The 16,050-nt window shown below is 48.5% G+C and overlaps 2 protein-coding genes across 2 annotated transcripts in view; both read right to left on the reverse strand.

Annotated features, from left to right (window-relative positions):
- The window catches only part of LOC140119740 (uncharacterized), a 51,079-nt gene extending 42,751 nt beyond the window's left edge, over positions 1-8,328 (reverse strand). The window contains exon 1 of the mRNA XM_072139096.1: positions 8,253-8,328. The gene's annotated coding sequence lies outside the window, so the exon portion shown is untranslated. The remainder of the gene's footprint in view (positions 1-8,252) is intronic.
- Positions 158-6,094, reverse strand: LOC140119860 (uncharacterized). The gene is made up of 2 exons (XM_072139287.1): positions 5,878-6,094; positions 158-2,113 (listed from the first exon to the last, which is right to left on the reverse strand). Exons 1-2 carry the CDS (start codon positions 6,077-6,079, stop codon positions 1,320-1,322), a joined length of 996 nt encoding a protein of 331 aa, XP_071995388.1. The 5' UTR covers positions 6,080-6,094; the 3' UTR covers positions 158-1,319.
- Positions 8,329-16,050: the final 7,722 nt, after the last annotated feature.

The following is a 16,050-nucleotide window of genomic DNA, read 5'->3' on the forward strand; positions in this document are numbered from 1 at the left end:
CGTTCCCTCATACAGAGATAAGGGGAAACTGGTCATGGTGTAAAATGAGGGAAAAGTCACAGATACAAAACAAATAAAAGACAAAAAGAATAAGAATAAAAGTAAAGAAGAGATGAGACAAATGTGGGGAGAAGTGATATACAGAGTGCGGAGGGAACGACCCGACAGTGAGAAGCTTAGGAAGAGAGAAGTGTGATGGATGTGAGAGATGTAATGATAATAAGCTGACAAATACCAATATTACATATACAACTTTTTATTTTATTGGGAATACATTACAAATAATTAAAACCACAGAAGTGGGCGTGGCCTGACCAGAGATGTGCTGAAATGCCCGGCAGAGCTCCCCCCACCGATCCTGAATCTAGATCATATTTCATCCTTTGAAGAGCAGAGATTGTTACCCTCACTTCATCCACTTGCTGTGAAGCAGGACGTGCTCGATACCTACTCCGGTAGTGCCCGTCTTAGGGCCATTTCACATCTCTGTTAGGTCTTCAGTTACTTCCTTCAGTTATTGCGAGTCAAAATCAGAAGTGGTCAAACACAGGTGCAGGTCTTCCCAACGTCTATACGGAGGTCAGAAGTATAATGGAAAGAGCAGCCCCTGTTCTGTGACAATAAGGGACATAGAAACCGGGACCTGGTCAGAGATGATTATATGACCACTATGCAGCGCTGGAGATGGAATGGAGATGTTGTACTAATTGATGTGTTATGTGGAGATTAATAGAATGAAGGGTCTCGGGTGGAGGATTTTTCCAAATGTGCCAAAGGGAGGAATCAGGAAGAGATGAGTAAAGGCACTTTAGTTTTGTTGCAATAAGAGTAGGCTTTGGGAAGAGGAGACTAAGAGTAGTTCGTGGGTAGCAATGGACCACTAGACACAATCCCTCACTACATGGGTGCAATAATTGGAGATCGGTGGTAAGTTTGGGCCACATTGGGAGTATACAAGCCCAGCTATAGTTACAGTGCATGGTGCAAGATCCCTTTTAGAGAGATGTAACTGCCTTCTGGATCAATCATTTGGGTGGTTACAACCAACAGAATATTTTTCCTAATATATCATGTCCTAGAATATTTTTCGTCATAATTCTTTGAGAGTTGGGGAAACAAGAAAAATAGGGAGTAATTCAGATTTTAGATAACATATATACTGCAGACATCAGCAGAGGTCATCCTAAAGAAAGAAATTCAGTAATATAAATCGAGACTGGAAATGTTCACAGAGAAAGAATTATTAACATGGCTTCTTCCCTGTGTGAGTTCTCCAAAGTATAGCGAGATATAATTTCCGGGTAAAACGTTTCCCACATTCAGTACATGAGAATGGCTTCACTTGTGTGGATTCTCTGATGTCTAAAAAGCTCTACTTTGCTGCAAAAACATTTCCCACATTCTGTACATGAAAGAGGCTTCTCTCCTTTTTGATGTTTCTGGTGTTTAACAAGATGGTATTTCCTTCTAAAACATTTTTCACATTTAGTACACGAGAATGGCTTCTCCCCTGTGTGACTTCTCTTATGTACAATAAGGTTTGATTCATGGGCAAAACATTTCTCACATTCAGTACATGAAAATGGCTTCTCTCCTGTGTGAATTCTCTGATGTATAACAAGATCGTATTTTTTCCTAAAACATTTCTCACATTCAGTACATGAAAATGGCTTCTCCCCTGTGTGAATTCTCTGATGTACAACAAGGTTTGATCCATGGGCAAAACATTTACCACATACAGTACATGAAAATGGCTTCTCTCCTGTGTGAATTCTCTGATGGTAAATAAGACCTGATTTCTGGATAAAACATTTCCCACATTCATTACATAAGAATGGCTTATTTTCTGAGTGAGTTCTCTGGTGTCTAACAAGATGTTCTTTCTTGGTAAAGCATATCCCACATTCAGTACATGAATATGGCTTCTTCCTTGTGTGACTTCTCCGATATTGATTACATTCCTGGGTAAAACTCTTCTCACGTTTCGGACATGATAACTGCCTCTTATCTTCATGATTTCCCTCCTCTGTGTAAAGATCTGATTGATTATTTTCTACTTCACCACAAGGAGATGAGGGGGGGCGTCCATGGGAACCTCTTGTACTTTCATCTCCTGAAAAATAAAGTTGAGAAATCAATATTAGAAGTTTCCTTTTGCCCAGTTATGAGCAGAAGTAAAGCGGCCAGTCAGTAACATACAGTCATCTGTGTAAAGAAAGGTCATGAATATTAATCCATTCACATATAATATGAATAAAATCCAACTATCAAATACATCATCATATCCTTAAATGCTTCAACTTCCAAGACGTATATACAGGGGCTTCTACTGGAGCATTTACTACTTATCAGGTGCTACTTGTACGGCTGCTGGTTTATGCAGTTATTTCCTCCTCACCTATATTTATACACATGTATATACTATATTATCATGTACAATGTGGTGGGGACTTTATTCATACAGGATTTATGCATTTTTTATCCTCCTTTATATTGTATTATATTTTAGTATAACACATTCTTTATCTCGCACTGTGGAATAATGGTGTAATAGCTCCTCCATGTCCTTCGTGGTGCTGGCGCCCCCCGCAGCCTGTGTTTATGAAATGCTCTAATACACATGACTGACTGACTGTATAATAACGTGAGGTATAATGGTGGAATGGCTCCTCCATGTGCTTCCTGGTGCTGGTGCCCCCTGCAGCCTGCGTGTGTGTATGAGATACTCCTATACATATAAATGACAACCTATATATTGCTTTGAGGTGTAATGGCTCCTCTATGTCCTTCCTGGTGCTGGCGCCCCCTACAGCCTGTGTACGAGATACTCCTATACACATGACTGACAGCCTGTATGATGATGTGAGGTATAATGGTGTAATGTCTCCACCATGTGCTTCCTGATGGGTAACGGCTGAAGAAGACGAGTTGGTTTAAGATGAAATGGCTTGTTTCTGGCACAGGAGGTGCAGGAGCCCACAAAATCCCATACATTCTTTACCAGATCTGGCCAACAGTAGAAACGGGAAATGAGGACGACAGAGCTTTGTACCGCGGGATCTCCAGCCACGTCCACTGGAGCAGCAAGAACCAGCCGTTCAGGAGGAACAATATGTCTAGGAACCGGTTCTTCCCCCAACTACATCCGAGGCACGAGAGAGTGCATCGACCTTAATATTCTTCTCTGGAGGACGAAAGTGTATCATGAAGGTGAAGCAGAAGAAAATGGACCAACGAGCATGTGGAGGATTCTGATGCTGAGCGGTCGAAGATTAAGGAGATTCTTGTGGTCTGTGTAGACACAGACTGGATGACGAGCTCCCTCCAGCAGATAAAGCTAGCCTTGGAAGGATGGCGTTATGGCCAGAAGCTCCCGATCACCTATGGAATGATTCTTCTCTGCGGCAGAGAAGGTCTTTGAGAAGAAGCCGCAAGTGAGGGTTTGACCTTTGGGCCCTTTCTGGGCGAGAACGGCTCCAGTACCAACCGATGAGGCGTCAACCTCTAATAGGAGCGGTCTCTCCGTATCAGGCCGAGTGAGTAGAAGCAGAGGTAAAGTCAGACTTTAGCTTGGAGAAAGCTTCTTGAGCCACTGGAGGCCAGAGCCTTGGATTAGCGTTTTTCTTCGTCAGCGCCATGATGGGAGACAAGAGAGAGGAGAAATGCGGAACCTCTGGCAGCACGTAGTCCTACTGGGAAAGGCCACTGAAGTACAACAGAAACTTAACAGGATCCATCAAAAGTCCCTTGTCAGAGATGATGTACCCGAGGAAAGGAAGACTCTTTTGATTAATCTAGCACTTCTCGAGTTTAGTGTAAAGGCGATTGGCCCTTAGACGTCTAAGGACTTGCCGTACGTGGGACTGGTGGGACTGAAAGTCCATAGAGAACACCAGAATATCACTGAGGTAGACCACAACACATATATATAACAAGTCTCTGAAAATGTCATTGACGAACTCCTGTAAAACAGCTGGAGCGTTACAGAGTCCAAATAACATGACCAGTATTGAAGGCAGTCTTCCACTCATCGTCTTCGCGGATACGGATGAGGTTATACGCCCCACGTAGGTCTAGTTTGGAAAAAACCTTGGCTCCAGCGGTCAAACAATTCCGTGATCAAAGGCAAAGGGTAGCAATTCTTCATGAATCCCGTCTGCAGGTTCTCCTTCACATAGGCTGACATAGCCACGGTGGAGGAGACGTGCCCGGCAATAGGCCTATAGGGCAGTTGTAGGGGCGGTGGCAGGGTCTCTGCTTGCTTTTCTGAGAAGACATCAGCAAAGTCCCAATATGGAGCGGGGAGAATCACCAGTGGCTTGGTGGACATCGGAGAAGAGACGGTGGATTGGCATTACGGTTCCCAGCAAAGGACTTCACCAGTCATCCAGTTGAGCACAGGTTCTGCACAGGTACTGGCGCTGCAACCACGGGAGGCCCAGAACAACAGACGACTTGGACCAGGGAAACACGTAAATAGAAAGGCTCTCACTTGCAGACATAAGGTCTCAGTGCGGTACTGGAAATGACCAGCAGCTTCTCTAGACGGACCACGGCAAGATGATGCTGAGAGACCAGGGCAGCATCCACGAAATTTCCTGCAGAAGCGGAATCTAGGAAGGCAGGGACGTATACCCGATTACCTGTCCCAGAGCTAATTAAGACAGGTATGTTCAGACATGGAGAAGCTTTGTTCTCACCTAAGGATGCTTCTCCCAAGAACCCCAGGTGCGTGCGTCTCCCAGACGCTGTGGACGGACTGGACATGACATAAGGAAGTGCTCCGGGCTGGCACAAAAGAGGCAGAGGTTCTCCTGTCGTTCTTGGGAAGACAGATGAGCTCTATCCACCTGCATGGGCTCCTCTGCAGACACGGAAGATGGCTGAGGTGGTGTTTTGAAGACTGGAGCCAGACGGGCAGACGTCGGGTCCTGATTTGCGTTTTTTCCAGACGTTGCTCCTCAAAACGCTCAGTAAACCAGATGTCAATCTGTGAGGCCAGAGAGATGAAATCACTCAGCGTAGACGGCAGATCCTGTGCAGACGGGGCGCCTTTGATCTGTCCAGACAGTCCTTTTTTAAAAGAGCAAGGCCGCATCATTCCAAACCAGCTTGGAGGCTTAAGTACAGAGTCTCCTTGACACAGGTTCAACAGTGCTGTCTCAGCAGAAGATGCCCAGGCTGGTTACCCAAAGGCATAACGGAAATCAGCGAGGAACACAGTGAGCGTAGCCGTGGCGGGATCGTCCATGTCCCAGAGGCGAGTAGCCCATCCTGGAATGAAGACTGATCACGAAAGCCACCTTAGCCCATTCTGTGGCAAACTGTGAAGGCATCAGTTCAATATGCAAGGAGCACTGGGTTATAAAGCCCCTGTATAACTTAGCCTCACCGTCATACTTGCTGGGCATATAAAGACGAAGCCTGGGTTCAGCAGTAGACAACCCAGCCGTATCGCAGTTATGGTTGCTGGAGCTGGGAAAACAACAATGGCTGCAACATGGTGGTGACTTGTCCAAGTTGCTGACCTTGAGCAGCAATCTGTTGAGCCACGACGGTGGTAAGATGAGCCAGGTCAGGTTGTGGAACCTTGACGGGATACATGGGCAGATCTTATTGTTAGGGTCAGATGTAGTGGATCCTCTGGACCACCATGGAAGATGACATAAGCCAACATCTTACAGAGCCGGTGCGCATACTAGCATACTAGAACTCGCTCGTGCTGGACCATGGGAAGCAAGGAGACAGCCGCTGTAGCTGGGAGAGGCGAGTTAATGAGCAGACAGGCTCCGGGGGCACAGTAAGGCACACGGGTGCGCCCATGGCCCGGGATGTATAATGGAAGAATGACCCACAAGATACATGAAAGGCTCTTACCCTCCTCTGTCACTGATGAGGGGATTTCCTCTCCGCTCCTCCTTCCACCACAACTTTCCTGGAAAGATCCAACATGAAGGACCTGAGAAAACAAGGAAATGTCTCCAGAGATTCTCTTATATCCAAGTGATGGACAGAAACCTCCAGAATCAGGAACTAAGGGGAATAATCTCCTGCAGGAGGAGACGGGATCCACATTCATCCCAATATTTTACACATCAACATCAATGTTCCGGTTATATTACTGCATAACCCGATGTGACCCGATCCTGAGGTGGAGACTCATGGACACCAGGGACAAGATTATTCACTTCTCCTGCTCTTCTACCATTTATAGTTATGTCCGACCAACATCTCCCCATAGACCCTCCACCCACTGCTGCTGGAGAAGGTCAGTAGCTTCATTACATCCATCTATAGAGGATTCACAGGAACCTCAGCTCCACCTACCTGATGATCCAGTGGGACGTTCTCCTCCGGCTCCTCTTTAATATCCCGGGAATCTTCAGGACTGGGACATCTCTCTGGCTCCTGTGTAATATCTCGGGAATCTCCAGGACTGGGACATCTCTCTGGGGGATTTCTCTGACTGGATCCATCTATAGGAAATATACACAGTGACTGATACATTGTCTATATGTGATGATGAGATGATGGAGGAGGTGACCTCACACCTGCTCTGTCCTCTATAATCAGGAAGGTCTCCTCTTACCTGGTGATGTGAGGGGCTGGTGGTCCTCCATCATCATGTCCTTGTACTGGTCCTTGTGTCCTTCTATATACTCCCACTCCTCCATGGAGAAATAGACAGTGACGTCCTGACACCTTATAGGAACCTGACACCCACAATGACACAGTCATCACCCAGACCCCTCCCTTGTGTTATTGTACAATGTCCCAGCATTCCCGGCAGCGCTCACCTCTCCGCTCAGCAGCTCAGTAATCCTGGAGGTAAGTTCTAGGATCTTCTGCTCATGTATCAGTGAATGAGGTGGAGGCTCGGTGATGGGGCTCTGGGTCCATCCTCCTGACACACGGGGGGTCACACACTCACCAGACGACTTCTTCACTACTGTGTAATCCTGTGTATGGGGAGACACTGATCACTACATAGATCCTAAGAATCCTTCACCTCTCCAGTCATTTCCCGCTGTTATTCCTAGAGATAAGAGCCGTGTCCTGGGAGACTCTCACCTCTCCGGTTATCAAGGAGATCATCTCCAGGGTGAGCTCCAGGATCCTGGCCGCCATCTGCTCTCTGTCCTTCTCCCGGATCCCTGGTGGATCATTGATGGAAAGGATCATCTTTAGGAGAAACCTCTGGGAGTCCTGGATCTATAGAACCTGAGGAAACATGACAAGAACTAAGAGCAAACTCTATATGAAGCAATTGTGTCCATGACATGTGTGATGTGACAGATGGGGATTCTCCAGACACTGGAGGGGAGGTCACTGGACTGAGGGAGGAGTGATGGCGCTGGACTGTGCCGCTCCTCACTAATAGCACATACTGGACCCCACATGGAGGGACCTGGAGCATGCTGGGAGGTGTAGTCCCTCCATATAGTGTGTGTGCTCCTGGAGCATGCTGGGAGTTGTAGTCCCTCCATATAGTGTGTGCGCTCCTGGAGCATGCTGGGAGTTGTAGTCCCTCCATATAGTGTGTGCGCTCCTGGAGCATGCTGGGAGTTGTAGTCCCTCCATATAGTGTGTGTGCTCCTGGAGCATGCTGGGAGTTGTAGTCCCTCCATATAGTGTGTGTGCTCCTGGAACATGCTGGGAGTTGTAGTCCCTCCATATAGTGTGTGTGCTCCTGGAACATGCTGGGAGTTGTAGTCCCCCCATATAGTGTGTGTGCTCCTGGAGCATGCTGGGAGTTGTAGTCCCCCCATATAGTGTGTGAGCTCCTGGAGCATGCTGGGAGTTGTAGTCCCTCCATATAGTGTGTGTGCTCCTGGAGCATGCTGGGAGTTGTAGTCCCTCCATATAGTGTGTGTGCTCCTGGAGCATGCTGGGAGTTGTACTCCCTCCGTATAGTGTGTGTGTGCTCCTGGAGCATGCTGGGCGTTGTAGGCCCTCCATACAGTGTGTGTGCTCCTGGAGCATGCTGGGAGTTGTAGTCCCTCCATATAGTGTGTGTGCTCCTGGAGCACGCTGGGAGTTGTAGTCCCTCCATACAGTGTGTGTGCTCCTGGAGCATGCTGGGAGTTGTAGTCCCTCCATATAGTGTGTGTGCTCCTGGAGCATGCTGGGAGTTGTAGTCCCTCCATATAGTGTGTGTGCTCCTGGAGCATGCTGGGAGTTGTAGTCCCTCTATATAGTGTGTGTGCTCCTGGAGCATGCTGGGAGTTGTAGTCCCTCCTCTGGTCACTTACCTCTTCTCTCCTCAGTGCAGGACACTCTCTACCTCACACACGTCTCCTGCTTACTATCCACTAGTCATGTGATCCGTGGAGCGTGATGTCACTGAGGGGCGGGGTGTACATGTGTATAGAGGAGAAGTGCTGGATGAAGGACCTGTGATGATGTAATAGATCATGTGATCAGTGTAGGCGGGGCGCTGGCTATGAGGGGGAGGAGTCCGTACTGATCAGTGTGAATAATAGGAAGAATGGATAACAATTCCTCCTTTTGCTTCCTTGTTGAGCGGCTCCTTACACCAAGCATGACCTACAAGAAGCCTAAGAACATTGGATTAAGTCAAACCAGTCTATCTATTCCAGGAGGAGCAGACCCCCGGCTGTACACAGCGCTGTGTGATGCTTCCACCTGGTTGGGTCTCCTCAGTGCAGCGCAGGGAAGTGGATTGTCTGTGAGAGGCTTGTGACCAGGGTCAGACCGTAGGTGTTCTCCTTATGGAGAGATTGCCAATTAAGGCCACCTTAACCCCTTCACGCTCCGTGGCTGATATATCCGCCACAGAGCTATGAAGAGCGCTCACGGGCTGCATATCGCCCCAAAGACCCATCGTTACCCCCCGCGGTCGGTGCTTGCTAATAAATCAGTCACAGTTGCTTCCTTCTCCCTCTGTGTTGGCCGGGTCCATGCCTGTCTGTATCCTGTGGCCTCTTCAAAGGTAACAATTCTCCATGAGCTACACAACCAAAGTATGACTTCTCCCAGCCAGTCAGCTCCTTGCCACACTGTGCTACTAAAAATATATCTCGGTTAATGGAGTATCGTCTCCTGGATAACTATTATGTCCCATGCTGCTAAATAACACTACATGCAACTAAACACACTGCCACCTACTGACTGGAAGATTTTTGGGGCCCTCCCACAGGTGTCCATTTCCACATTCATACATAACATTATACACAATTTTTTTTTGACCAAAACATTTTTGAGCCAAGACAAGCTAAACTCTGCACATGCCCACTCAGTATATAGATAGGGCGTGCACATGCCCACTCAGTATATAGATAGGGCGTGCACAAGCCCACTCAGTATATAGATAGGCCGTGCACAAGCCCACTCAGTATATAGATAGCCCCTGCATGTGGTCCCCTCAGAATATAGACAGCCCCAGCACGTGGTCCCCTCAGTATATAGATAGCTTCTGCACATGCCAACTCAGTATATAGATAGCCCCTGCAAGTGCCCAATCAGTAAATAGGTAGCCCCAGCACGTGGTCCCCTAAGTATATAGATATCCCCTGCACGTGCCCACTCAGTATATTGATAGCCCTTGCACGTGCCTACTCATTATATAGATAGCCCCTGCAAGTGCCCACTCAGTAAATAGGTAGCCCCTGCATGTGCCCACTCAGTATATAGATATCCCCTGCACGTGCCCACTCAGTATATAGATAGCCATTGCACGTGCCTACTCTGTATATAGATAGCCCCTGCATGTGCCCACTCAAGATACAGATAGCCCCTGCACGTGCCTACTCAGTATATAGATAGACCCTTCACGTGCCCACTCAGTATATAGATAGCCCCTTCACGTGCCCACTCAGTATATAGATAGCCCCTTCACGTGCCCACTCAGTATACAGATAACCCTTCACGTGCCCACTCAGTATATAGATAGCCCCTGCAGGTGCCCACTCAGTATATAGATAGCCCCTGCAGGTGCCCACTCAGTATATAGATAGCCCCTGCACGTGCCTACTCAGTATATAGATAGCCCCTGCACGTGCCCACTCAGTATATAGATAGCCGCTGCACGTGCCCACTCAGAATATAAGTAGACCCTTCATGTTCCCACTCAGTATATATGCAACACCCCTGCCAAGTGCAGGCAGAGGAGTGTTTGCGAATAATCTCCAAAGGAGAAATCTGCAGAGTCCGGATCGAAGATCCACAACCTGTCTACCTTCAACCTGGGACTGAGACGCTAGTATGGTGCCGAGCCTGCATGGGCTTTCAAGGTCAAGACTACTAGGCTATGGTAAAACCTCTACCAGCTGCTGAAGACCTGCCCATTCTAGCAGCCAGGAGCCTAGTCACAGTATCTCAAGGACAAGTACCCATCAGACTGCTGAACGTGGGGGACTCCCCAGTGCACCTGAGAAGATACCAAGCCGTAGCTTATCTCTTCAGCGTCCACCCTGAAGACTTAGTGGAAACCTCCTTGTCTGCCTCCCAACAGCTGGAGGTGAAACAAAGTGCTGAGGGTGAGCTTGCTGAGCAATACTGGTGGCTTGAGCTCAATATTGGAGATTAAGATATTACTCCTGTAGACCAAGTACAAGGTGTCCTGGACGTCGTCATGAAGCACCACTAGGCATTTAGCAAACACCCACTCGACTTTGGGCAGACTACCCTGATTCAGCATACCATCCCTACTTGCTCTCATCCTCCTATCAAGGAGAGATACCAGACAATTCCTCCAGCCCGTGACCAGGAAGTGAAGAAGCTGGTGCAAGAGACGAAGACAGCCAATGTTATCCGGGAGAGTCACACCCTGTGGGCTTTCCCGCTGGTCCATGTGAAGAAGAAGGGTGGAACCCTTCACTTCTGTGTTGAGCAGCGCTGGGCCTCTAGACTAGCGAACTTCAATTTTACCATCAAGTACAGGGCCGGCAAGACCAATGACAATGCCAATGCTCTGTTCTGACTCGCTGACCAGTGGGAGGGACCCTCCACGGATGCTCAGTGGGAAGATGTGGAGGTGCCGGCGTTCTATGCCCGTTTGTGCGCCAAGAGTTTACTCCTTACCCTCAGAAGCAGTACCAGCTACTCCACAAGAAGAGTCTGCGCCTGCTGCAGATAAAGACCTCTGGATGAGTCTGCAGGGTGATAGCCGCGTCATAGGAGAAATTATGGACTCTCTCTCTAGCGGGCGAGTGCCTGAAAGGATTCGTCAGAGAGGAGCGGACAGGGAGCGGACAGGTCCCAATTGTGGCGCCGCAGGAAGACTCTGAGTATGCATCAGGGCCTGCCGAAAAGAAGAACTCTGGATCCTATTACCTATGACCGGCTGTCCAGATTGTGATTCCCCGGAGGGACGCCAAGATAGGACGCTGGATATGTACCACGACCAGTCCGGACACTTTGGCACTCAGAAGACTGAAGCTACCCTACGAAAGCGCTTCTACTGGGTGAACATGAAGCCTGACATCGAGGCCTGGTGCCGGGAATGCCCAGCCTGCGCCATCGCTCGAGGAGAGCGACACAATCAAAAGGCCCCTCTACATCCCATTGTGAGCCAATGTCCTCTGGAGATCCTGACTCTGGATCATGTGAAGTTGGAGCCCAGCAGGTCCGGTCACACGTACACCATGACCATCATAGACCACTATACTAAATTTGTGGTCGCCATACCAGTCAGAGACTTGTTCGCCAGGACCACCGCAGTGACCCTGTGGAAGAGTTTCATCCTGTCCGGATAAAATCCTTACGGATCAGGGAACCGCATTTGAGTCGCAAGTGTTCCAAGAGATGTGTACCCTCTGTGGCTGCAAGAAGCTGAGAACCATAGCCTACCATCCACAGGGCAAACCAGACTCTCATCAATATGCTGAGGATGCTGACCCCTGCAAAAAGGGCTGACTGGCCGAAACTACTACCGGAGTTAGTATACCTGTATAATAATACCACCCATTGCTCCACAGCATACACTCCCTACTACCTGATGTTTGTGAGACATGGCCATCTCCCCGCCGATATGGCCTTGGACATGGAATTCCATGATTCCTAATCTCTACTGCCCCAGACTGATTGGGTCCAGGACCACCAAAGGCGTCTGGCGGATGCCAGCAAAATTGTGGACCTTCGGGTGAAGGAAGCCCGAGGCGAGCAAAAAAGAGACTTTGACCGCAATGCCTGCGCTGAGCCTCTTGCCCCCGGGGAACGAGTGTGGCTGCGAAACAACCATCCCACCAGTAAGTTAGATGGGAGTTGGGAGCGTGAGCCATACCTAGTTAGGGACAGTCTCTCCCTAACTATGAGATTTCCAGAGGAGACCGTCCACCCCTCCGGGTACACAGGAACTGGCTGAAGAGACGCCTGCATTCCTTCAACCCTGTGTCCAGATGTCTGTTCCCAGCACCTGTGCCTCAATTTTGTGTGGCTGTCTCCACCCCAGAGAGAGTTACTCCTGAGAGGTCACCATCCCCGTCGCAGTCTCCAATACTGCTGCCTGTGGAGGATGACCCTGTCCCAGAACCTGTTGCCCCCGTCGCCCCTGTGACTCCAGCTCCAGTGCTTGATTCCAGAGATGAGGAAATGTGTATTATATTTTCGCCAGAGACGAGTTTTTGAACAAAAAGTCAGGTCTTGGTGCAAGGAGTGGATTACAGAACATGACACCACATCTTTCCCTCATAACAGTTGGTTGAAGGGCGTTAGCTACCAACTGACACATATCTTTATTGTATTTTGTGTACTGAGTCCGACACCAACCCAGGTGCCTATGGCCAGGACCATGGGCAGTTTGTCCCCTATACTGCACATAGCCAGCACTTCACAGAAAGTGCAACCTTTACCATCTACACCCCTACCGGCTTTAATATACAGGTACCCTCAGGAGGCCATCTGCTGCTGGCCAGAGTTGGTTATCCTTCTCCCGTCTGGTCAATAGCCGAGCCGTGTGCGGCTGCGAATAAGCCCCTTGTTTGCATCTCCCCAGTAGGTGAGCCTGCACAACTCACTTCAGGGATTATACAGCTATCTAGAGGTAATTAGCAGCAGTAGATTCTGCCTGAACAGGTAAGGGTAAAAACTATTTAATGTTTGTTATCCAATGATGTTCCAATCTGTAAGCTGGCGTGTGATCGGAGAGCGAGCACCACCTGTCCAGGGAATAACAAAACCCCTGGAAAGGAAGGGGCAAGTCCTCTAGGAACCTAGTTCTCTTAGAGAGCAGACACTTCTTAGAGCACATGCTCTTGCTACATGTCTCCTAGGTTTCAAGCTCTCAATATAGAGCTTATAGACTGTCAGTGACCAGAGAACTAGTATTTCACACCTTCAGTGCCACACACAGAACACCCAGGACAAAGCTGCAGCTTCCATATCTGGACACAGCTACATCCCAGCCTGCACCTACTACCAGGCTGGTGAATCTATTCCTGAGGATTACTCTCCATGACCACTCTCAGCAATCCGGATTCTCTAACAATCCAGCATTTTTACAAGATCGTTTGGCCTGTTGTCTGCAGTTGGTTGAATAAAGAACCATGAGTTATTTTGTACAACGTTGCCTCCGCCTGGTCCCTGAACACGGCTGTAACACCAAGGGCTCCTCCATCCATTACCCAGAGACTCATACTACAGACACCAAAGGGGTTGCACCAGGGAGATTCAGTACATCAGCCTCTCCCTCCATCTTTCTTGCACACACCCCCTGCTGGAGACCTGCAAGGCTGTAGGACAGCCCTCCGGTCCCCATACCAAGCACTGACACCAGCTTGCCCGAGGCTGCAACCACCAGCCACTCCGGTATTCTGGGCCACGGCTGCCTCCAGGCCCCAAGAAAAGGCTAGGCCTTGGTGGAGGATGTTGCATATACATAGCCCCTGCACATGCCCACTCAGTATATAGATAGCCCCTGCATGGGGTATTGGTGGATTTTTGTAAGGAGTCAGCAAGTCGCTAGAACAGTGTTCTACAAGTATCAACATAAAACCTTTATTTTGCAGAAAATATGATGATGATAATTAGAGAACAGCAATGACTGGAGCACAGAGAAAGATTATCAGTAAATTTTCTGAAGGTTCCAGTAGTTACCAATCAGTAGGGAGGGCACAGGACCTCAGCCCCGACCACAGGACCTCAGACCTCTTATTTTTCCAGTCTTTTTCCAAAATTCTGTGACTGTTGTGGATTTCTTGGCCATAGCTTTGTCGCCAGGGATTTTCCGGAGGTTTTCCATGGTATCACGGGTCGCGGGCTCACCCGTGCTCCCCAGGGCTCGCAGGTGCGGCTACAGCTTAGCTCACCTTCCCCCGTTCCTGACTTAAAGGGCCAGCGCACCGCTAATTGGTGCGCTGGCTGATCACTTCCCCTTTAAAAATCCAGCTCCTTCCTTACTGCCTTGCCAGATCTTTGTGCCTCACAGCCCGAGAGAAAGCTCTTCTGCAATTTACCTGCGTTCCAGTGTCTCCTGCGTTCCCGAGTGCCTCCGTGTTCCTGTGCCTGTGTTCCTCCGTGCTGCTGTCCTGTGTTCCGTGTTCCCGTACCCATCTGCTTGGACCTCCTGTTGCTGCCGCCTGCCCTGACCCTGTGCATGGACTTTGACCACGAGATTGTCTGCCGTCTCTGTACTTCTACCTTGGCCGCCACTGCAGACAAGTCACGCCTGTGGAACGACCTGTTGGTACCACGCCACAGCTTGTCTAACCCGCCTTGCGGCGGGCTCTGGTGAAAATCGGGTACCACTTAGACTCCGGTCCCAGGTAGTGGCTTGTGTCATCGTCTGCAGTGGTCTAGAGGATCCACACCCACATGGATTTAGATCAGGATTCTGGGCTGTGGCCAGCTTATTGTTCCACTGTTCCAATGAACTGCTTTACCTGTTTTGTTGTGTAATAGAGGGCATAGTCCTGCAGGAAAATTTCGGCTGATTGAGTGATGAACACACGTGTTGTTGGAGAAGGTTCTAAAACTTGAAGTCCATGTAGCTGTATCAGAGATCCAACTCCTGCTGCAGAAAACATTCCCCAATACATGACACTTCCTCCCCCCCATATCACTTTTTTTTACACACTTTGGGTTCAGTCTTTCCCCAGTTTGTTGATTAACATAATGTTTCACATCAGATCCAAATAAATTAAACTTGTTTCATTACTAATATAATCTGTGGACACTTCTCCTCTGTCCACACAACATGCTCCTCAGCAGAGGAGAGTCTCGCCTTTTGATTCTTTTGGCCAATGAGAGGTTTGGTGACTTTCAGTCCTAATGCTCTTAAACATTGTGACACTGTAGGACGAGACAGATCCTTACCCTGGTCAGTGCTGAACTGGTGGCAATTCCAGCTGCAGTGGTGAATCGATTCCCCAGGGAGATTTTTTCCTGCATTTGTCTTTCGAGGGTGACCAGCCTTCTCGGGAACTTGAATTTGTGATGCAATATTCTAGAAATCACAGATTTGGAACCACCAACTTCTCTTGATATGGCGACCCCTTTGGCCTCATCTGGACAACCTGCTGCCAGAGGGTTTCAGTCACTTTGGAGCCACAAAAGATTTATACAAAGTCAGTGAAAATTGGAGAGTTTGGCCCCACTTAAATAGTGTTTGTCAGATAATTAAGGAAATTAGCACCAGGTGCCAGATGAACACCGATAACTTGCAGGAATCTGAAGGTGTTTTCTCATGTTGATTAATTTCTTTTATAATTATCTCATTTACATTTTTATTCTGTGCTTAAAAGTGGACCTGTCACCAGATTTTGCCCCCCACCCCTGACTAACAATTTCTGCTGATAAAGTCTTCCCCATACCACCTAAAATTAGCTGCACTGGGACCCCTGTACCTTAATTTCAGACATTTTTCTGATATGCAGATTAGCATTCCTGACTCTTGTCTAGTGGCTGTGACTCACCTCTCTCTCAGGCTGGCAGTGAGCCACGTCCCATTATTCTGACTGACAGCTCTGTGTCTCTTTAAATCCCTGCTCTGCTTCCTTGTACTTAGGGACCATCTGCGAATATTCAACTACAGACATATAAAGCTCTATGTACAGATGGGAAATATTGTGTCAATTTTTTTACACGGTGCCT

Source organism: Engystomops pustulosus, chromosome 2 (assembly GCF_040894005.1).
Source record: "Engystomops pustulosus chromosome 2, aEngPut4.maternal, whole genome shotgun sequence".
Classification (NCBI taxonomy): domain Eukaryota; kingdom Metazoa; phylum Chordata; class Amphibia; order Anura; family Leptodactylidae; genus Engystomops; species Engystomops pustulosus.